The sequence below is a fragment of the Mesitornis unicolor genome, unplaced genomic scaffold (genome assembly GCF_000695765.1).
Source record: "Mesitornis unicolor isolate BGI_N332 unplaced genomic scaffold, ASM69576v1 scaffold31578, whole genome shotgun sequence".
NCBI classification, from domain to species: Eukaryota; Metazoa; Chordata; class Aves; order Mesitornithiformes; family Mesitornithidae; genus Mesitornis; species Mesitornis unicolor.
This window is the reverse complement of record NW_010203050.1, coordinates 12114-34428: the sequence shown is the minus strand read 5'-3', so window position 1 is coordinate 34428 and position 22315 is coordinate 12114. Positions and strand designations below refer to the sequence as shown.

The 22315-nt window shown below is 41.5% G+C and overlaps 1 protein-coding gene across 1 annotated transcript in view; it reads left to right on the top strand.

Annotated features, from left to right (window-relative positions):
- The window catches only part of PELI1 (pellino E3 ubiquitin protein ligase 1), an 18702-nt gene extending 2901 nt beyond the window's left edge, over nt 1–15801 (top strand). The window contains exons 2-7 of the mRNA XM_010190597.1: nt 6436–6580; nt 7676–7805; nt 9398–9499; nt 11514–11711; nt 11815–12003; nt 13366–15801. Of these exons, the coding sequence (XP_010188899.1) occupies nt 6510–6580; nt 7676–7805; nt 9398–9499; nt 11514–11711; nt 11815–12003; nt 13366–13932 (1257 nt within the window). The 5' untranslated portion in view covers nt 6436–6509 and the 3' untranslated portion in view covers nt 13933–15801. The remainder of the gene's footprint in view (nt 1–6435; nt 6581–7675; nt 7806–9397; nt 9500–11513; nt 11712–11814; nt 12004–13365) is intronic.
- The last annotated feature ends 6514 nt before the right edge of the window (nt 15802–22315 follow it).

Below are 22315 nucleotides of genomic sequence, written 5' to 3'. Positions count from 1 at the left end.
TGCTGAACTTAAAGTTCCAGGTATGTGTGTGGAGGAAACATGAGCTTGTTTTTTAAACTACGAAGTGGGAGAAGTGTGAAAACTATGTCTGATAAACACATACTCTTCTGCATGCTCTTTTACCCAGGTGATTGCTTCAGTAAAAACTGTTTTAATAAAAGCTTCCAAAAAGATTGCTAGGAAAAACAGTTGAAGGAGAAGAACTTTCTGGTGGTGATTTAACCATTGTGTAGAAGAAACTGATTTCTCAATCTTTGTCTCAGCTTTCAGATGCATGCGATTGCTCTCACCAATGTAGATCAGCCTTAACTTCATTGATACTGTTTATGAAATCTGACAACCTGGGCTTGGTGGGGACTTATAATCAAACAAGAAGGCAATCTGCTGGGAATTACTTTAGTTTTTTTAACTTCTTTGTCATTACTTATTGCCTTTCCTTTCTTCAGTGCTTGCAAATATCCTCATCTTGTGAGACTCTTATTCTGCACGGATCCTTTGTGTCTCACAGTGACTTTAACTTTGATATTCTGGTCTTTTAAATCTGGAAGTCAAGATTTTTCCTTTGAAGGGATGAGACGTAACCATGAAGAGAATATACAGCTGAATTATTTTGCATGTGTTCAGAGGAGTTTGTTTTCTGATCTTGCAGCCACAAGATCGCCTATTGGAAACTGGAGTGCTGAAGTGCTTAGATGTCTAAATGGAGGTCAGGTTGTGTGAGGCTACAATGTGCAGCTGAGGTTTGGATTGTCTTCATGGATGGAAGTCCCACAGCCTCTCTGGATTGTTTTGTTCCGTAATAGCTCATCAGGATTTTCTGTGTTGCAGTGTGTTTGTTGGCTCTTGTCCTGTTACTGCACACCTGTGAGAGAGGCTGCATTATATTTTTTCAGTATCCCCCATGATTTAACATAGAATTGCTGAGGGAAGAGCTGGATGTGAGAATTGCAAGGATAGTAAATGGAGAACTACAAATAGCAAGTGGTGTAAAGATAAAAAATTCAGTAGACAAGCTGTCTTTTGCTTTATTTCTAAAAGCAAAAAAAAATAATCCAAATCTTAGAATATGTAGATATAGAGCATAAAGAAGATAATGTTATAAAAATGGAAAAAGAAAAATTCCAATTTTTGCATCTGAATCAGCATGTTTTCATTTTAATATACTCATTGACAGAGGACTTCTTTTTATACTGTGAAAGTGGATTTTTTAATGCAGTATTTTAGAAAAGGGCTAGTCTGGCACTAGCTGCAGTTGCTAGCAGCCTATAATGCTGGCTCTGTGTTTAGAAAATGATGGTAATTTATGACAAAGAGACTTTTATTCTAGTATTTTTAGCTCACAGGCGAATGTTTAATGAATCTCTGCTTGGACTCACTGAATTTATGTTCTCCTGTCCCCCTGCCTCACTTTAACCATTAAGATACTGCTATTCTTGCTGCAATTCCAAAAGCTCCACTTGGTCTACTAAATAGTGACCTTATTCACAAGGTGGCATGCCTCAGTGCAAATGCGATCTGAAGGCTTTCTGTAGAAGACAAGTCATGTACGAATCTCGTGATCAGGAAAAGCAACTGAATGATTGAGGATGGCTGGTGAGCTAAAGCTGATAGTTCAAAACCAACCAAAATTCGTTGTATCTCTGTGTCCCTCACTGAAAATGGCATGATCAGTGAAAGCGGGCAGACTGTTACACTCTCTGTCTTCTGAGAAGCATGGTTTGCCAGGTTTTCCCAGAGAACAGTTTGCCTCCAGTTTTGGGGACTCATGTCCGAATGTGACAGGAGGGAGTACAATGATGCAGCTTTGCCTTCTACTTGAATGTAGTCATGTATTTCTCCCACAGCAACCTTTGCCTTCAGCAGTTCAAGTGAATATTGAACAAGGAGGCTTGTAAGAACCTGGATTTCCATTCATAGACCAAATTTAAAATCCTTACTCAGTTTAGATGTGATCTCTTTCTGGTCCCTCTGAACAGTTGCACAGGACACTATTGTGTGAGGTACCTTCCATGAGCTTTCCCCCAGCTCCAGAGGAACCAGTGTTAGGAATAAAAATGTATTAGTTGTTCATGAGTTCTTCCTGGTGCAGTTTCCTATTTTTTAGTTGAAAAGGCACTGACTGGTATCCATTGTGTGTTTTTTGTGCTAACTGCAAGTAGTTGTGCGTGGTTCTTACGCAATTAAGTATTGCCTTTCCAAAACTGTTTCCTCTGTGTGCAAGCTGCTTTACTTGGAACATTTGTTACACTAAATAACACAGGACTGTGCACTGGTAGGGGTTTTCAGGCTTTGGTCTCTTCTCTGTAGCAGAAGCAGAGATCTTGAGTTGAAAATTTGCTGCTATCAGTTATATGATTTTGGGAGAATGAAGGTAGGGGTGGGATCTTATAACACTTTCTTCCTCATCAGATGAAAAGGTCTTGGAGGAGTTTAGAGCAGTTGCTTGTTCAGAGTCTCTTCCAATGAAGCCAGCACCACCAGTGGCCAGAGATGCTGCTGCAAAATCAGTGGTCATGGCAAAAAGCTAACTTGCACATATTTTGTTCAGGCAGTCAGTTCCTGAGTTGGATACTGGCTCTACAGGGCCAAGTTGTCTTTTTGATGTATTTAATTAACTTTGCCTAACACTTCTAAGTCTCTTGTAGTATTTTGGGAATAGAAACTGGACAGGTTATTCTACAACAGAGGGCTCATCTAAATTAGTGGATCTTTCCTCTCAACTCAAGAGCATTCTTTCCTGTAAGTTCTTAAATGCTTCATCCAGCTTTAAATGATGTGTAAGTCTGCTCTGTTTCAGGAGTGGAGATGTTATCCCATGGCCTATTAGGCTCTTCTCCAGCGGGAGAACATTTGAGTTTTATTTGCAGACATCAAATTTCACTTGGACTAGTCTTTGAGTCCTCATCTGAAGACTATAATCAATCTTTGTTATTTCTGGGAATGAAATGAGTCTTCCTTTGGGATACAGTGCATCAGGCAAATCATACTAGGTGAGAAGTAGCAGTTATTTTATTAAATTAACTGATTTTTCTTTTTAGGGGCTCTGAATTTTTTATGTGCCAGAGTTGAAATTACTGGGTGTTAGTAGCTGTGAAAGTGATGTGTACAGCTCATAAAAGTTCTGAGACATATTTTTAAGAATTCAGTTCAAACATTCAAGCCATGCATTTGAAAATGTAGGAGCAACCTGGTTTACTAATGTTAGTTCTAGATTGCTAACTCTTGAACCTTCCTTAAGTCAAATAAGAAGTGGGTTTCCATCATATGTGCTGGTCTAAAAATAAACTTGGCTGGTTTTCTTTAAATGTGAAACAAAACAAATGTATTCAGGGGGAGCTGAGTATGAGATGCTGGGTACTTTTCCTTCTGTTAAGATGATGTAATTGACGTCTTGCATTGCTGAAGTCCGTGGTTGGAACTGTTGGCCCCTTTCATGGTTCCTGCTTAGTTCTCTTTAAGAGGAGGTTATTGGCCACCCACCTGTCCAGGTAACTCTTTAGAGTCTTCTTTAACTGTTGACATGTAATTACTTGTAATGAAACTCAAAAGCTGACTCTATGACTGGGAGATGTATTTTTTAGCTTTCCATGAAATTGTTTGGTTGGGTGAACGGAGAAGTTATGCCAAGACTTTTCTTGTAGTTATTTTTAACGCTTGCCTTTCTCTAAGTGAATGGTTTAGCTCTTTTCCAAACACAATAGCATTGGGTGGATGCTATTCAAGTATTTTTTTTTTCTACTCTGTTATGGTATTTACTAGTCCTGTGCTGTTTTCTAATGGGTGGTATTTCTTCTGATTTGTTAAATGTCAATTCTAAGGATGATCATTATGTATTCTAGCAAAGAAATGTAAAGCATTGTGTGTGAAATGCAGTGACCAAACTACAATTAGTTGTATGTGGAGAAGATGGAAGTGCAGGGGAGACTGCTGAGGAGATCAATATCCAAACAGAAAATAGGTTAATCATTTGGGGAGGAGATTAAAACATTAGGAGCTGTTTTTAGAAGGCAATATATCAGCAACTATAATCCAAGAAGATTTCAACATAAAGGAAAACAAGAAATGCTGAAGTTGATAGTAGAAATACTTTGTAGTAAATATATTTATATTCTTATATCTGTATACAGATGTATAATCGAAATTTATACTCAAGTAGAAATACTTCAGAAAGGAGATGTGACTAGAGAACCAAGTGGTGTTAGACACTAAAAGCTAGATAGCTTGGTGTCAATATCATTAAACCACCCCTGTGGTATCTTCAAAGGCATGTGGTTTCAGAGAATTGTTGGTGTGGTACTCCTGGGGTGGGGGGAGGTGATGCCAGGAGACAAGGAAGACCCCAGATGGCCGTAGCAAACATGAAAATTGTGAACATGACTAATGTTGTGGGACTCTATTTATCCCATGGGACAATAGCCTCTCTGATGCATTACGACTACTGGCATTATAGGTGTTTAAGGTCACATTTTCATATAAGTTTGCTTTAAATTATTTTAGAATATTAAAGGCAAGACCTTGGACCCTCTGTACAACAGTAAGTATCCTCACCATCCCGGTTAACATACTGCTACACATAGGTCAGCAATCTGGAAATGCTTCTGAGCAAGCTGTGCTGCTTTGCTGTCTTCTGTGTGGCAGATAAGGCACTTTTCTGCACTAGATAAGTGATGGATATGCTAAGGCATGAACCAGGATAGCTGCTTAGTGAAAATCCATGCTGCTTCCTATGCAACAAAAATACGTTGGTGTGACTGTCTTGTAGACAGGACACAGACACTTCACAGTGGTGTTGTGGAGATCATGGTTATTACAGTGCGCTCACACATTAGCAGTGGGTTAGGATACTGTTACAGTAGTTAAATGTGTGCTAACCACAAAGACAATTTTCAGCTGACTTCTTGTTTCAAGCACTATGAAATCCACAGTACCTTGACCTGAGAGCAAAAGAAGATATTTGGAAAATAAAGAGAAATGAAAGGAAAAAGAAAGGTTTTAATTAGCCTCCTGGTTGTGTTCTGCAAGCATCACAGCAGAAGTTTGTGGGACAGTAAGATGTCTTTGTGTGTATTTGTGTGAAGCCCTTCCAGATATGTGGTATAGCTCGTAAGAAAGCATGAAGGAGCATACTGAATTTTCAGAGAGCACTGAGCTGATTGCAGGTGAGGATCAACATGTCCATGCTGAGAAAGAAACTGATAGATTGATAAGAGATGCTGAAGACCAGGCATCTCTGTGAAGGAGCAAAGAGGACAGAGAAGGTAGAGATCAGGTCATTAAAGGGATCTTTGAGCTTTTGAACAAATGTGAGCAGGATGTCAAAGACTAACACATCCTTTTCTCTGTTAAGAAATAAGATGGGGGTAGATGAAACCTGCATGATGACTTCTTTATTAATATATTGTCTGGTTGAGGTAGGAAAAAAAACCCAAAAACAACATTGTAGTTGTGATCAAAGTTAATGACAGGAGTAAAGAAATGAGGCCAAAATGTGTATTTGAACAGAAGACAGAATGTTTACCATGAGTACTCAAAAAGCTGAAGAGTTTTTTGAGCTGGAATGAAAACATACCTGGAAGGACCACTGGAATGTTCTTTCTGTTAAAGAAAGCCTCAAACAAGCTAGCATCAGCTGTTTTCGTTATCAAGCAAGTGCTCTGTTATGTAAACTTACTCTACAGGAAGGTCAGAGATGGATTGGGAAGGTCAGAGGTGTCTGCAAATGTTACTGATGAGAACCTGTAAAAAATACTAGTGTGAACTGTTCCTCAAAGCAGAAGTATGATGAAAAATTGCACTTCAAGGGACTGTTCTCATTAAGAATTATGTGACATTTCCTCAAGAAATCCTCTTCAAACAGCTGTTTGTATCACTTCTGTCTCTAGTTAAACATGAGAAATCATACTGTACACTCCAGACTTGTATGGTAGACTCGATCAAATTGTTGTACAACTTCCTTCCATCTGCAAATCCAGAAATTTCTCAAAGCTCTGAATCAGGTATTTTCCATGGAAACTTCTACCTGTCTAACTTGTGGACTGGTCTAGGTTTGGTGGGTTTGTTTTGTTTTGTTTTGTTTTTACTTTAAATTTAATCCCTATCTGGCTCTACTACTTTATAGTTGGCACAGACATACTAAATGACGCTATATATAATTTACAGTAAAAAATATCGATAAGGAAAACAACTGTGGGTGTTTTATCAAGGCCACACTGGAATTTTGTAAACGCACTTGTGGAGTTTGTGATCTGGTAGTTCTTCCAGGCAATTTAGCCTTAATTGATATGGTTTTATGTGTATGTTTTTAAAATTTTCAGGCAAAACCAAAATATGAAAAACATAAGATACTGCACCTACTGTACCAGATAGGTGTGAAGGTTTGTGTAATTGATGGATTTTAGTACTTTCCCTTACACTTAATTTTCTTTGTTTTTACAGGAAATAATGAAAAAAGTGTGCCGCAACTCTTGATCAGAGACTTGAAATTTGAGAAGAAGTCATTAGCTAAGCTCATGTTTTCTCCTGATCAAGAAAATCATCCATCAAAAGCACCAGTAAAATATGGTGAACTGATTGTATTAGGGTAAGTGTTGGTGTCTTAGTTGGAAGTGAGAATGAAGGGAGAATTTCAAGGTGCACTTAAAGCCAGTAAAATGCAGCTTGCTGTGAGATAGTCCCACAACCGACCACTTGAACTCCCTCTTTTTGCAGCATATCTAGTGAGCATGCAACTGAATTGCGAGCTGATCAGCTTTTCTTTGGCAGCTGATCTTGTGTAAGAGAGGGAGTGAAGAGAGGGCTGCCTTTTTCACTGGCAACCAGGAGTTATACATAATGTGATGTATTGAAAAACTGCACTGCAGTATGCGTACTTTTTTTTGTGACAGTGTGAGCATGGATGTAGGGCTCTAAAACCTTAAGCAGCTGTAAGTTGATTTTCAGCTCTTGTGTTCTTGCCAGGTAAGCGTTTTGTGACAAAGGCAGCCAATTGTGAAGGGTTTTCTAGTTGGCTCCAGGTTAGGCAGAGACAGATGACTAATGTGATAATGCGGAAGGAGTGGTTCCCTAGGACTCTAAGTAAAATAAAAGAATGTAGTAGCTGACGACAATATCCAAGTGCAAAGAGAAGATTTTAATAAAGCAAGTTTGCCACCTGGCCTATTTATGTTGACACATTCAAAGTTGAGAGTCAGTTTTCTAATGGATTAAATTGGAGTCTCAGGGAACAGCATATCTTATTTCTTAGGGTTTTATTTCAATCAAAATTCTCTAAAATACTAGCTCTCCACCAGGGTTGGTGAGTATTAGAATCTCACATTTACAGTGTGAAACCATTATTCAGAGAGAAAGCTATAGATGTGTATATAACCTTACTTCTTGTCATGTTTGGGACCCGAGTCGTCTTCACTTGTCAATAGTAGCCTCAAGATTAATCTGGATAGCATTCCTTGCCCTACAAGGTTTATGTGTATATGCTGTAATTCGGTGGGCTTCTTTCAATATTGTGTTTATCATTTCTCAGATTTAAATGTGATTAATTGGAAATTTGTAATTATTAATACCATACTAATTAAGAACACTTTGTGCTTAGAATGAAAGTTCCTGTGGGTCTGTGTCTCGTGAGAAGTGCAGTGATACAGGAAGATGGACTTAGTTCTTTTCCTGTGCTTTTTGATAGGTACAATGGGTCTCTTCCAAATGGAGATAGAGGAAGAAGAAAAAGTAGGTTTGCTTTATTTAAAAGGCCCAAGGCAAATGGGGTGAAACCTAGCACTGTCCATATTGCTTGTACCCCTCAAGCAGCAAAGGTAAGCTTGATTTGTCTGGTTAAGTTTTATTTCTGCTGGTGCTGTCTAAAGAGTTCAGTGAAGTCAGTGCTGTTATGCTGAGACAAAATGACGAAAAAAGCATTAAGTTCTGGCTGCAAAAAGAATGGTTCATGTTTATCCAAGGTTTTTTGGTACCTGTCGGGGTTAGCAAGAAACAGTTCTGCAAAACTGATCTGGTGCCCAGTCCTTGCCGTACCCAGAAAGAAAAACATTTATTTTTGAAACATGAATGTTCAGGACACAGGCTAGTCATGTAAAAGCACTTTCTATTTTGTTTTCCTTCCAAACTCACTACAGACATCTGTTCTAGACTTCCTGTTTTTGCACTCACTTGTGCTTTAGGGCTAACTTTGCTTCTTGTGAAGCTGACTTTTAAATGGTCCTTTGCCAAAGCTTTGTGTGCACTTGCTACTCCCTCCAATGGGTAGGAGTCCCCCAGGGATGAGGACAGGTGGGTTTTGCAGGCCGTGTTTTATAGGGCTTGTAACTGGTTTTGGAGTTCCAATTAAGAAGTAGTAAAGAGCAGGTTTAGGTCCTGAAGTTAAATTGTATTTCATGTCAAAACTAATATATTATAACTAAAGTATTAGCCTGAGATACTTCTGCATTGTGGCAATTCAAGTGTATGTGCAATTATATTCAATAACAAATGGAGTACTTCTACTAAAACCAATGGAATTTGAGAATGCTTAGTGGTTGTTTAGAGATCTCCAGTATCAAGATCTGGCCCAATCAAATACAGCGTTAACTGTCTGACTTCCTAAATGCCTTGACACTTAAGAATATCGATCCCTAAATTCAGGGAATGGCGTAAAGTGCTCTGAAGTCAAAAGTGTTTTGCTGACCACAGTTCTTGTAATACAGTTGCTTCTATAGGAGATGTATGAAAAAAACATTTATTTTTGTCAATTCTTCATGGTCTTCCAGTAAGTGCTATTTAGAAGCACTTTTAAGAGGGTGTTTGTTCAGCTCCGAGTAGGAGAATTGCAGAATTAAAATCTAGAGTAACAAACTGAAACCTAGACTGCTTTACTACACCTTCTGTAACCTGTGCTCTTTCTCCATTTTACTCTGTTCACCACGATTGTTACATTGTTTTGTCGATACAGCTTATTAATTACTACTGATTTTAGTATGAACTTGGATCCCATTTTTAGAATGAAGTCCCTATATTTTTGTCCTCACTTTGCTTTGAGGCTGAGAGGAACACCATGAAGGTGTTATGTTCAGTTTCAGCCTTTGCACTCAATTGTTTTGTTCTTTTGTGTTAAGGCCAGTGTTGCTCTTAGCACAAAGCATGACTAATAATGTGTCTTGGTTATGTGTATGTTGTTGCAGTGTGTGATAAAGAGACCAGTTTGGTCTGTTGCTGAATCAATCCTGCGGCTTTTCTTAATGGCCAGGACTGGTTTTTGTGAAGTTTAACTACAGGTGTGTCACTAACAACCATCTGCCTTAATGCATTAATTGAGCAGAATAACAGCCTGGTTACACATACTGTATTCTTTGCTGCTGCATTTAGTGGAGTTGTTGCTCACTGGTTCAATAATATTTGGCATTTTTTTCCATAGGCTATAAGTAATAAGGACCAACACAGCATATCTTACACTTTGTCTCGGGCCCAGACGGTAGTAGTTGAATATACACATGACAGCAACACAGATATGTTCCAGGTATGTGAAGTAAATATTATATATAGATGTATTCTTGCTTTTAGTAGTTTCTAAGAAGACATCTTAACAGGCTTGTTCTCTCAGACCCAAAAGTCTGCCTGTGTCACTTTCTGCACTTTAATGCTCAGAGATGTTTAATTCTGTTCATTCCCAAGGCCATCATGTGAGCAGGACTGCATCTCTCTTAGGCTTGGCCAGAGGTGAAAGTTGTTGGGTTTTCTTTTGTGACTAATGCACAGGATTATGGCTTTGCCTTTGATCACTGGTCTGCAAGTCATGTAACCTGTCTCCTAGTCCCTTCTTGCAAAATGAAGAATAAAGTGCAAAGTTCTTTTTGAGCATTTGGAACTTTGCTTCTAGAATTTACAAAGGGATTTGGGGTCAGCCAGTTGAAGAGAGGGTAGAAGAAACACAGTGTGAAAATACAGGAAAGCTTTTTGGCACAAATAATGTGAAAAAAGCCCCTAACTCCTTTAAGCAAACCCAGAAATAAGTCTAAAGCACTGTGAAATGTGGAGAAAGGAGGCCCAATTCTGATGTGCTGGCAGTTCAGAGCAACTTTGCTGCAGTTTGTGTATGTGTGAGAAGGAACCACAAACACATTTGCAGCTGTGGTGTGCGCTCCTATCTTATAATTGTTTCCTGTTTTTCTCAAAAAGAATGGGTTTGTCTTGGGGTTTTTTGTGTGCTTTGTTCCTTCTGATTTCTGAACTGATCTTGCATTGGTGGTGGTTGTTGTTGTTGTTGTTGCTTTTGTCACTAATTTATGGCAAGGAGTTTTGCTGTCACAGCATTTAGCTGTGACGCCACTGCAGGATCTAAGGAGGTGGGAGGTGCTGGTAAGTGGTGGAGGAAGCTGCTGTGCAACTGCAAATACAATACCTACAACAGAGCAAAAGGGCTGTAATGAACTAACTGCAGCATAAGCTCTTGTTTGTGTAAGTGTTTTCTCCTCAGGCATGCTGCAGCATGTGTGCTGCTTTAAAATTGCCAGTGGCAATCCCTGTGAACTGAAGGGTTATCCTGCCTAAGAAGCAATAGTAAAATACATTCTGACAAAGCAGTTTCAGTCTCAGGAAAGCTTTCCATCCAGCTGTCACCAAAATGTACCTCAGGATTTTGGGTCTCCTGCCCAGCAGTTAATCAGTCTTAATATAAACAGCTATTTTATAAGAGACTGAGAGCTCTGGAAGTGAGTGAAAAGTAGTCGTGTGTAAGCAGGCTTTAAACCTGGTTAAGTGGATGCTTGGGAGAGGGATATAACTTCTCTTCATACTTCAGTAGGAAAAGGACAAGATGAGTTGACTGAAAAAGCAGTTCTAGCACACCTAGCACAACCTTGTGTGGGGCTGCAAAACTCATTCTTCCATGCAAGCAGAAAAGAAGGCCCAGCTGCTAGAAAAATCTGATTGTGGTCAGATGTTGCATTCTTCTTGTGTTCTGTGCATATTAATGTAACTTTGCCCTGCCACAGAAATCTTGTACCTGGTTTTTCCTGACAGATTTGCTGCTTTTCAGTGCCCCACCATAGCTGGAGACTCAGCTCACATAATATAACTTTCCTACATCTACACCTCCACCTAGTCTGGCATTGTTTAGAATATTCTGAGCATGCAAAGTGACCGAATGTGACTTTTCTTCCCTCTAACTGCTGTTTCCTAGCTGTTTTGGAATTGCCGCAGCTGGTCCAGGCTGACCCGAGTGTAACCTTTCTGATGAGAAGGCCTTCAATGGGAAATTGTTTCAGAATTGACTTAATTACATCATTTTACTTCCCTTTCCTTCAGTTGGCTGCACTCAGCCTTCAGAATAACTTTGGTCACATGGAGGTGGAATAACTCATCAATTCAGATAACGCTTTAGAAACCTAAATTTAGGTGGGTGAAGGGGAATGCTTCAAACTGGAATGTCATGATTTTTTCTTGATCGCTTTTAAATGATTTGAGTTTGAATATTCCTAGACCCAAAGGCAAGCTTCTGAACAGGTTGTTTGTTTTTTTTAATCCCTTTCCAGATTGGTCGGTCAACAGAGAGTCCTATAGATTTTGTTGTGACAGACACAGTTCCTGGAAGTCAGAGTAATTTGGATACGCAGTCTGTGCAAAGCACTATATCAAGGTTTGCCTGTAGGATCATATGTGAACGTAACCCTCCTTTTACAGCAAGAATATATGCTGCAGGATTTGACTCCTCAAAAAACATCTTTCTTGGGGTAAGGGTAACTTCCTCCAAGTTCAGTGCAACCTTATTTTTAAACTAATTCACAGCTCCATTTTGGGCAACTTAGAAGTTATCATTGATGTAATTTCTTGTAGGAGAAAGCTGCAAAGTGGAAGACGTCAGATGGGCAAATGGATGGGCTAACCACAAATGGAGTTCTTGTTATGCATCCTCGTAATGGATTTACAGAAGACTCCAAGCCAGGGGTGTGGAGAGAGATATCTGTGTGTGGGAATGTGTTCAGCCTCCGTGAAACTAGATCAGCTCAGCAGAGGGGAAAAATGGTAAGAGTAGTGTCCGATGTTTTAGGCAACCTGTTTAAAGTGGGTACAACCATAAGTGGCAAAGCTTGATTAGTTACACTCACTTCTTATGTGTCTTGTCTTCATACGTGAAGGTGTCTTGCTCAACTGAGTAACTGACGGTTTGTCTGCAAACTAGTGCTTAACTGCAGATCTAGACTGTTCTCTGAAATTGAGTTGCCAGTCTGCTCTGCTCTTGTGCAGACTATGCCAGTTTGCAGCTCTCCTGTGAAGACAGGCTCAGAGAGTTGGGGTTGTTCAGCCTGGAGAAGAGAAGGCTCCAGGGGGAGCTTATAGCGACCTTCAAATACCTGAAAGGTGGCCATAAGAAATCTGGGGAAGAGCTGTTCACTAGGGCATGTAGCAATAGGATGAGGGGTAATGGTTTTAAACTAGAAAATGGTAGATTTAAGTTGGATATTAGGAAAAAGTTCTTCAGTATGAGGGTGGTAGATCACTGGCACAGGTTGCCCAGAGCTGTGGTGGAGGCCCCATCCCGGGAGATATTCAAGGTCAGGCTGGATGGGGCTCTGAGCAACCTGATCTGGTAACATTGTCCCTGCTTACTGCAGGGGGTTGGACTGGATGATCTTTAAAGGTCCCTTCCAACCCAATACATTCTATGATTCTATAGTCATGCACATATTTTAAAGAGTATTTTCCTGATTCTCCCTACTGCGTTGTTTTTGAGGCTTTCCCACTTTTTATAGAATAATGAAGAATAAATACTGTTTTATTGACACATGTCTTATATACCTGGATAGCCATTTCCACCTTGGCATTCTGAGTCTTCCTCCTGTTCGCAAAGCACTGATGACATTTCCAAGAGATGGTTGGTTTTGGTATGACTTGGGATCTCTTAGCATAAACAAATGCTACATGAACACTTAAGTGATGCATTTAGCTAGGAATGCTGACAGCTGACTTTCTCTGGAGGAGAGGAAAGCCATGTGTAAAGGTGTATTTGAAGAAAGCATGTGGCTGAGGACTAAACAAGACTTGTCTTGTGCCATTCTTCCCTGATGCATTTCAAATAACAGAGTTGGGAATGCAGTAGGGATGGAGTTGAGAGAAGTTGTTACAGTTGGAGAGGAGCTTTTCACTTTTTTCTAATGTACACATTAATCTCTTTAAGAAATTTTGGGGTTTTTTGTTCTTTGTTTGTTTGTTTTTAAAGAGGAGAGAGAGAAGTTGACACAGGGTGCTCTACTGTATCTTGTGTGGGACAGTCAGGAGCTACTTGAAACTTGAAACTGATCTTCCGGGCAATTATTACGAAAGTGCGTTATGTTACTCTTCAGGTAACCTTAGGTGACACCTGTCTTTCTCTTTGTCCATCACAAGGTTGACAACGAAACGAACCAGCTCCAGGATGGCTCTCTGATTGACCTGTGTGGAGCAACGCTGCTGTGGCGCACTGCAGAAGGGCTTTCACGCACTCCCACTGTCAAGCACCTGGAGGCACTAAGACAGGAAATAAATGCGGCCCGGCCCCAGTGTCCTGTGGGGTTTAACACCTTGGCATTTCCCAGCATGAAGAGAAAAGATGTTGTAGACGAAAAGCAGCCATGGGTGTATCTGAACTGTGGCCACGTCCATGGCTACCACAACTGGGGAAACAAAGAGGAAAGAGACGGCAAGGATCGGGAGTGTCCCATGTGCCGCTCTGTCGGCCCCTATGTGCCTCTCTGGCTTGGATGCGAAGCGGGATTTTACGTGGATGCAGGACCTCCAACTCATGCGTTCAGCCCATGTGGACATGTGTGCTCAGAAAAGACAACTGCATATTGGTCCCAAATTCCTCTTCCTCACGGTACTCACACTTTTCACGCAGCCTGTCCGTTCTGTGCGCATCAGCTGGCTGGTGAGCAAGGCTACATCAGACTCATTTTCCAAGGACCTCTTGACTAACACATGTGTTTTCAAGGACTATAGTAAACTGATAAGCTAAGCGATTCTGATTTTTAAACCAACTGTTTTTCGTATTTTCTAGGCTTTGCTGGTTTGCATTAAGATGAAGAATTTCTGGGGTTTTTTTGTTACAACAGCTAAATCCCTCTTTATTGAGAAGTCTGGAAAAGGAAGAAACGGGGTGGGGGGAAGGGGAATTGCTCCTGCTTTTTTAAGTTAACTACTTCTGAAGAGGTGAAGGAAGTTTTGTAGAGTGAACTTCGATGCCTTCCGTTCAATGGTTTTGAATCACATGCCCACAGTCTTTGAGAGTTGTTTCATTCTTTTTGTATGTGGAGGGTAAATAGTTTAAAGAACATTAGTTTACAGCTTGGATGCAAACGTTGTAAAATATAACGTGTATATTAACTCTTTTCTATTTATCTTTATTATTGAAAATACATAGAATGTTTAGAGAGTAGCATGGTCCTAGTGTGTTACATCCAGCAATTGGATGTGTAGAGTAGCTCTGGATGGAGAAGAACACGAGATGGAAATAGTAGAAAAATCTTTTTTAATCTAAATTACTGAGTTCTTAGAATAGTTAAAATGCTTTTTAAACAAAGCTAATGCAAATTATGATTGCATAAAGGTGTGCTTTAACCATGTTGAAAGGTAGCTAAGATGGATTTCTTAATGTCTTTTTGGTAGGACTGTACTTAAGATCTGGTTATGAGGAGAATATTTACCAGACTCTTTGAATATGCAACTTAGTCTAGATTAAGGATTTTTTCTCCCTTCATGCTAACGCATCTCTTTAGCATTAGTGACATTGTGAGGGTTTTTCCAATGTTGAACATTAACAGACCTGAAAGATGAGGTTCGTTTTGTTCCTTGCTGTTTGGTGCAGGGGCTGAGAAGAGAGGTGGATGTGCCCGTGCACATGTGAGCAGGAAGCAATTTGGGAATTGGCCACAGCTTGTGACAGGTTTACCAGTTGGATGCCCTCCCTTTCATCTGGCCTGTTGCAAACCAGTGCTGTGAGGTGCAAATACTCATCTCAGCCACACACAGAACAGAGCTGAACCTGCTACCCAAGGGATGCGTGCCTGCATCCTAGCATCCGTGTGCAACTTAACACAATTGGCAGTCTGTTGGGGGAGAGCTTGAGCTGGGCTTGGGCTGGACTCGTAGACCTCAGTGTAGGATGCCTGTGTAAGGTCTCCTTGTGCTGCGGTGGGCTCTAGTTCGTCCCTCTCAGTGCTTTCCCCTCCCTATCCTCCCTGTCCCTTCTGTATCCACCAGAAAAGGCCAGTGCACTACATCCAGCTTTGCTGCTAACCCACCGTGCTTCACGGCAAAAACACAACCGGACCTTTTTAGGATTGAGTTGAGCTTTTTTTTGGCCAGCTTCATACCTTTTTTTTGTCAAAATACATACTGTGTAATTGACAGTAGCAAATTTCTGTAGCTTATAGCATAGGTTTAATTTTTCCTTTCAAAGCTGTTCTAAAATTTTCTTGGTTTAAAGAGAGACCTACGTTGCTTAGTGTCATGAATTATTTACTTTAACTGTCAATTGTTTCTCCATTTTTAAAAAGAAATTATATATATTGTTTGGTTCACTCAGGAAATGCATGTGTCAGGAAACCTGTATTATAAGTTCAGTTAGCTGTCATGTACAAGTAACTGCTGTTACTCCCTTTCCATAGAAGTATAACTGATTTTGACATTTTCCAGATTATATGCATTAAGTAATGAAACTTATGCAGCAAGAAACCCCTGTATTGTAGTTGTTCTAATAATTTTATTCAAACTATAATATACTGTAGTTTAATTTTTATTTGCAAATTAATTTATTCAAACTACGTGAGTAAACTCTTTTCAAAATAGAAATTCTGGGATTGTCTGTTGCGTTGTTTCTAAGAGGTGGGAAAGGTGGCTGGAGGTGACACTTCTGTCACATAAGGTGTCTGTTTTGCACGTGTGGATTAAGATCACAAAAAAGAAGCAACTGTAAAGAGTTTGTGTGTTATACCAGTCATGGATTTGAATGGCTCCTTTCAATGCGTTTTATATTTAACTCTGCGTGAACAAAGGCGAGATTCTTGTTGAAAAGACATAGTTAAATGTTCTCTTCCCTAGGTTACAAATAACAAAATGTAAGCAAAATCTTTAACTAAATGGCTGGGCTTTTACAAAATCCCAAGAGCTCTTGATTCCATCTTCCATAAAATCGGATTGACGCTTCTTCTCTGGTCCTGATCTTGTTGACTGTAGGGATATGAAAAATCAGGAAAGGACATGATGAAAGCTACCAAGCAGTACAAGTAGTAAAAAGATGAATTGTGAAAACTGACAACTGGATGGTAGCAGATGTACTCGCCCCATACTGGAGGCACAGCTGGATCCTGGTGTGGAGCCACTAGTGCAGTTGGGTACATGCACATCTGACTAGAGTGGAAGGATGCCCAATGCATAACCATTACTGAGCTTTTGCCCCATTAAGAAGATACATTGTGCTTTTATTACACTTCCCCCCCCAAAAAAAACCCAACCAAAAGCAAACCAAAACAAAACCACACAAAAAGAACACACACCAAAAAAGGGGGAAAAAACCCTCAGAAGATGGTTTAGTGTTAGCAGAACCAGCTGTGTCTCTGGTTAGCATTATGCTAAGATAACCTTTCAGAGTCTGCCCCATGCTCTGTTCATGTTGTATACTTTTCTTGACCCAAGCTGGGTTTGTTAATCCCATTTTTGAAAGGGCAGAACATGGGCATTCAAATGTCTGAGACGCAGAAATCCCCTTGTCAAAAGCAGGATAGCAGTGGTGTAGTTTGAGGAACAATTTCCATACAACATGCAAGCTAACTAAAAGCAGTAGCTTTGACTGCAGTTCCCTGTTTGAGTTGCACCTGGGCTTCTGTTCTTTAATGAACAATTTAAATAAAAGGTCTCATACTCTGTAAACTGTAAGATGAATGTCAGATTAAAAGTAAAATGATCCCTTTGACACAAACAGCTGATTGAAGCACTCTGAACTTTAAGGCCTTTTCTTCTGAACAAATCTGGGAGCTGGGAAAAGTGCAGAGAGGTTGCACTGTGCTGGCTTGAGATGATTACAGCACCAGCTGTGTGAAGCCTAAATCAGCCCCTTGTACCTGCAAAAAACAGCCCCAAATGGGATCTGTATCGTTAACCTGCTTTCAAAGGTTTGTTCAAATGGAAAGAGGCATCGATGATGCAACCAGCAGATAGGACAGACCATTCCCTGAGAGATCACTGCAGGCGTGTGGAAATGAGGTAAGTGCAGGCCCTTTTCTAGCCTTGAATTTTTGTGAAGATCTGCAGAAGTGCATTGGGAAATGGGCAGCTAGCTTTCTGCAGTAGGTCTGTGCATGGCTGCTCTGTTCTGTGAAGATCTGTGTGTGATGTGTGGTGCAGGTGATTTAATGAGCTAATTTGCTTTTCAGCTGTAAGAAATTGCATGGATTTAACACTGGTACAAGGCAGCAGCTTGGGACAGCAGCTGGCTAATGAAGCCTTCTTTTTCCCAAAGCAGAAGTGGGCAAGCTTGGTGTGTTGACTCACAGCAGGGCAGGAGCATGTTGACAGGGTGGTTGTCAGGGGCTTTCCCTGGGAAGGTGGTGGGCAGCCCAGCTCTTTGTTCCCTCCCCTGACTCAGCCATTGGGGTCAAGTAATTGCACGAGCATGTGGTGTGGGCTGGGGATGAGGTTTTCTAATCCCATCTGCGCTGGGCTTGTTACACCTGCAAGGATGGGGCCGGTACCCTGAAAGGTTTAGTGACATGATCCCTGTGAAGTCATCCCAGCAGTCTTGCACTTGAAGGTGCTCTGCAAATCCCATAATGACCCTGCTATGGCATGCTTGATCTCTTTCTGAAGAGACTTTCCGGGCCCGATGCTAAAAATAAGTTTCCAGTTTAGCAACATAAAGCTATCATGGTGACTACAGCTACCTACCTGCACCCTGTCTTTCAGTCTGGATTAGGTCTGGTTGCTGCTGAATTAGAACTGATTTCCTGCTCCTAGTATTGGTTTGTGCAATAGCTGCTTTCTTTTCTGCAAAAACACTGGCAAAGCTTGTCTATTTTTAATTGTAGCTAGGCTACTACAAAAGGGCTGTGATCATCCTAGAAGTGCAGTTTCTGAGGCCTTTTTTTTTGTGACTATAGGAGCTCACTTGTACATACATTGTTGGTGAATCCTGTGAAAAAGATCTGTAAAAGCATCTGCAGCAGTTGTGATAGTTCCTGTGACTTGTGTTGGGGGCAGCAGCAAGAGCTCAGGACCCCATTTTCTTGCAGTGAAGAGCACTGTGTCAAACTGTGCTGTGTGGATGTGGTATCCCATGGTAACGTACCCAGTGAGATGAGCTGAGCCGGGGAAACACCGATATGTGGTATTGCACAAGAAACAGCCAGTTACTTCAGCTGTGCTGGGTGCTACTGTTCTTTGGTCTGGTCATCTCCCTTCTGAGATCAAAAGGCTGGCAGATTAAAGTGCTGGGAAAAGTGCTTTTATTTTCTCAAACCTAAGCCACCCCCATGAGAACAGCCAGCCCAAACATTGCCCGGTGGGACTGCAAAGCCTGCAGCAGGACTGGTGGCTTCGGACAAGCCTGAGGCTGTGTCAGGGAACGGTGTTAGCCATAAGCCCCAGTGCCTGAATCTTCACATTCCTGCCTTGGTCCCCTTGTAAGCCCATTCTCCTCCTCCTCCCTCCAGCCCTGGCAGATACAGTTCTTTCTACGAATTTGCAGAAGCCAGCCCGGCAGAAGCCTGAGTGGGCTCAGGTTAAGCATGGACTGGTGCTGCATCCCCTGAGGCTGAGCTCAGGGGAGGATGAGTAATTGCAGGCAAGTGCCAGCTCTGGCAGTCAGGAGCTCTCTGCCCACTCCCTGGCTCCAGCCCTCCCCCAAAGTCTCCCTGCATCTTGGCTGCTGACATGCAGAGCAACAGGGACATGGCAAAAATTGGGGGGACAGTGCCATATCATGGTGTGGAAAAGCAGGGTGAACCCTCGGTCTGACGTCTGGACTGTAGAGCAGGAGGGCTGACAGTGCTCCTCCAGGTCTTTCTGCATGAAAAGCATTTGGATCCAGTGTAACTGGCTCTTCTATAGAGCAATGTCCGTCCAACCCCATGGTTTGGTGGATGGTGTGTGCCTGGGAGGAATAAGAACAGAACAAGCAGATGTGATGCTGCCTAAGTCTCATACAAGCTCAGAGACTTATATGAGTAAGAGGCAGCATCCTTGGATTTTTCTTTAACATAATTGCATTTGAGCTCGGATAGACTTCCAGTGCCTGAAATTCTGACAGCAAGGAGACCCAAGGCTCAGCAGCACACTGTGAAGTGCCTTTTGTTTGTTTTGAGTCTGCTGCCTGCTGACTTTGCTTTATATCCAATTTCTTGTGTAATGAGAGGCAGTGAATTACCATTTCCTGATCACCTGTTATCTGACACTCTTGATTTTTGCCACTAGTGTGCCCGGCTGTCCATCCTTGACCTACTGCCTCTCTTGTGGGGTGGCAGGAGGGAATGGGAACCAATGCTGAAGTTGCCTTAATTTATGCCCTGTGATGTTTGCCTGGCTCTGCTGACAAAAGCATGTGTTTGGGACAACATTGAAGACACCAGCAAATACTTAGTTCTGCCATCCCTGCTGAGGGCCCAGTGCTACTGTGCAGGGGCTTGAAACATCTTGTATGCTCTGTGTGGGTGCGAGTGACCTTACGGATCAACTCAAAAAGCACTTTCCCGCTGTCAGAGGCAACTCCTTTGAAATTTGGCAATGCCACCAATATTGCTGTGTTTTTGTTTGGAATGCTTTTGCTGATTTAGTGACATTAAACAGCTCTGAAGCAGGAGTAAATTATTAATCTGCTCTGACTTCCTTTCTCTACCGTGTCTATGTACATAGTAACAGCTTAATACTGAGATCACTACTGGGGATCTGCTGCCTTTCAGAAATACCAGAGTACAGTCCTTTGGAGTTATAACTTGCACCAGGATTGTCTATTTTCCTCTTCCTAGTGGAAAGATGTCATTAAAAGGCTTCCCCTCCACAGCACTTGCACAGCACACGATGTACGCCGAAGGATTCCCCACAAGCACGCCACACAAAGCGTGAGCGGCATGGAGAGGGTAGGTAGGAAATGATAGTTCACATTTTCAGACGGTAGATGAAAGTGCAGTGCACAGTTAAATCACTCGGCAGAAAAAGCTTTCTTATGTGTATTCTTTACTAATACATCCCAAGATCACCCTGTCTGCTTATTTATAGCTCATTATCTTTGTCCTTGTATTGGTTTCCACTTCAAACACTCCTCCCTTCCAAAAGAAAAAAATTAAAAAATTAAATCAGATACACTTTTCTCTGTTGTTTTATCTGACAGTTTCTCAGTCAGGCTAGCTGTGGTTATGATTATTTTTTAATTGCTTCTATTGAAATATGTGACTTTTAATGTACTGAACCATGTTGGCTGGACTCAGGCCCTGCAAAATGGGTTTTGTGATTTTTTTTTTTTTATTATCTGTTTTTCAGCCTAGATAGGGTTTCCCTTCAGTCTCTCTTGGAAAATGCTGGAAATGTGAGGTGGTAAATGATAAGAGAAGAGCAATGTCTTTCCTGGGCCCTGGGAAACAGACACATGAAGAATGAGCATTTCATCTCTGGGTTGAGGAGATCCACTTCTTTCCTTGGATGACACTCAGATCTCGCCAAGTCCCAGCACCTCCCACGTCTCAGCACTCTGCTACCTGTAAAATAACATTTAAATACGACTGCCTCACAAATGGGATCTACCCATGCTATTCCTTTTGGTTGGATGCAATTTAGGAGCTGAATGAACACAAAGTCTTTAGTGCTTCCATATCCTCCTCTGTCTGAAATGATAATTTTAGATTTGAAACAAAACAAATGCATGCAGCAATATTCTAAACTTGCCTGGATGCAAAGCTAAAAACTGCAGCTTGCTGTCATGCGCTGTAGGAAAGGAATTGAGTCAACTCATCATTTCCAAAAAACCCATGCTTTTTTTTCTCTTGTGTGGGAGGAGGAGAGAATTAGTTATTCAGTGGAATGAGGACAATTAAAAGCAAATGCAGCTTCCAGCGATGCCATCATCTGTTCTGTTAGCCCTGAGCAACACGGAGGCAACCTGGCTTTTTAGTTGACCTCTTTTTCTCTCTGGCCTGCACTTCCAGTTGGCACGGTGGCTGACATTTTCAAAAGTCTCTGTAGGACTGAGATGCAGACATGCCTGTGTTCGTTTTACCTGGACAATCAGGTAAAATGTGACTTTAAAGGGGATTGAGATGTTACGGTCTCACCTGTCCAGCTTGCATTTCTGTGGAGTGGTGCCATGTAATGGGAACACGTCCGTGGGTCCCACCACGGGATGAACCTGCAGTGCTACCCTCCATCACTGCTGGAGGATAAACATCACCCAGAATGGGTCACAGGGATGCAGGCATCTCTCCCATCTGCTTCTCCTTCCCTGCAGCCTGTGATCATGGCAGCCAGCTGGGCAAAGCTGGTCCCAGGCTCTGCAGAGCAAATCTGCTGGGGCCTTAGTTCATTTAATCATCTTGCTTCACTTCTAAGAGGGAGCTAAATCAATCAGAAGGCCTTCTAAATGCCGCATAACACCACGGAGCATGGCTATTTAATGCTTTGTCACTTATTTGCATTAAAAGTGAATTTGGAGCAGCTTTCCTGAGAGGCAGGTGAGTGATGTCAATGACCTCAGCTCCACCATCGCTATGGGTGTTCTCAGTGTTACTCAGCGTTTCTGCCAGTGTCACTCTTTATCACTTGGAAATCTCACGCCACCTGTTCTCAAGCAGGAGAAGCAGAAGGTGTGTGCAAGCACCTTCGGGTGTCCGTGAATCAGTGCTTGTGTCGCACTCCTTGGAAGCTCCTGGCAACTGCCTGCAAGAGAAAGCCATTGCTGGAGCCAGGGCAAGGGTGTCTGCAAAAAGGGCTTTACTAGAGACCATACCAAGCCTAAAGGGAAAAACAGCCCACCCTCCCTTTCATTAAAACAATATTGCCAAATGCACAGTATTTATACAATGGAGTGTTTTTCATACTATGGAGGCCTGGTATTAGCATTCCTCGTGACGGCATAAATACATTTATAGGCCATGTGTGTCTGCATTTTGGTGTATTTTTATCTTTATAGGCTAATGGTTAATAAAGCCAGGCTGTATTTATGTTTCTGCAGAAAAAAAAAAAAAGTTGAATATTATCATGCAAGTGTCTTGGGCTCTGCTGGCCCCAAGCAATCTTTCAGACTGTAATTTAGGGGCTAATTCACACTAGAGAAGCATAAAGGTGGGATGTCAGAGGTTGACTTCCTCAGGATGTGACA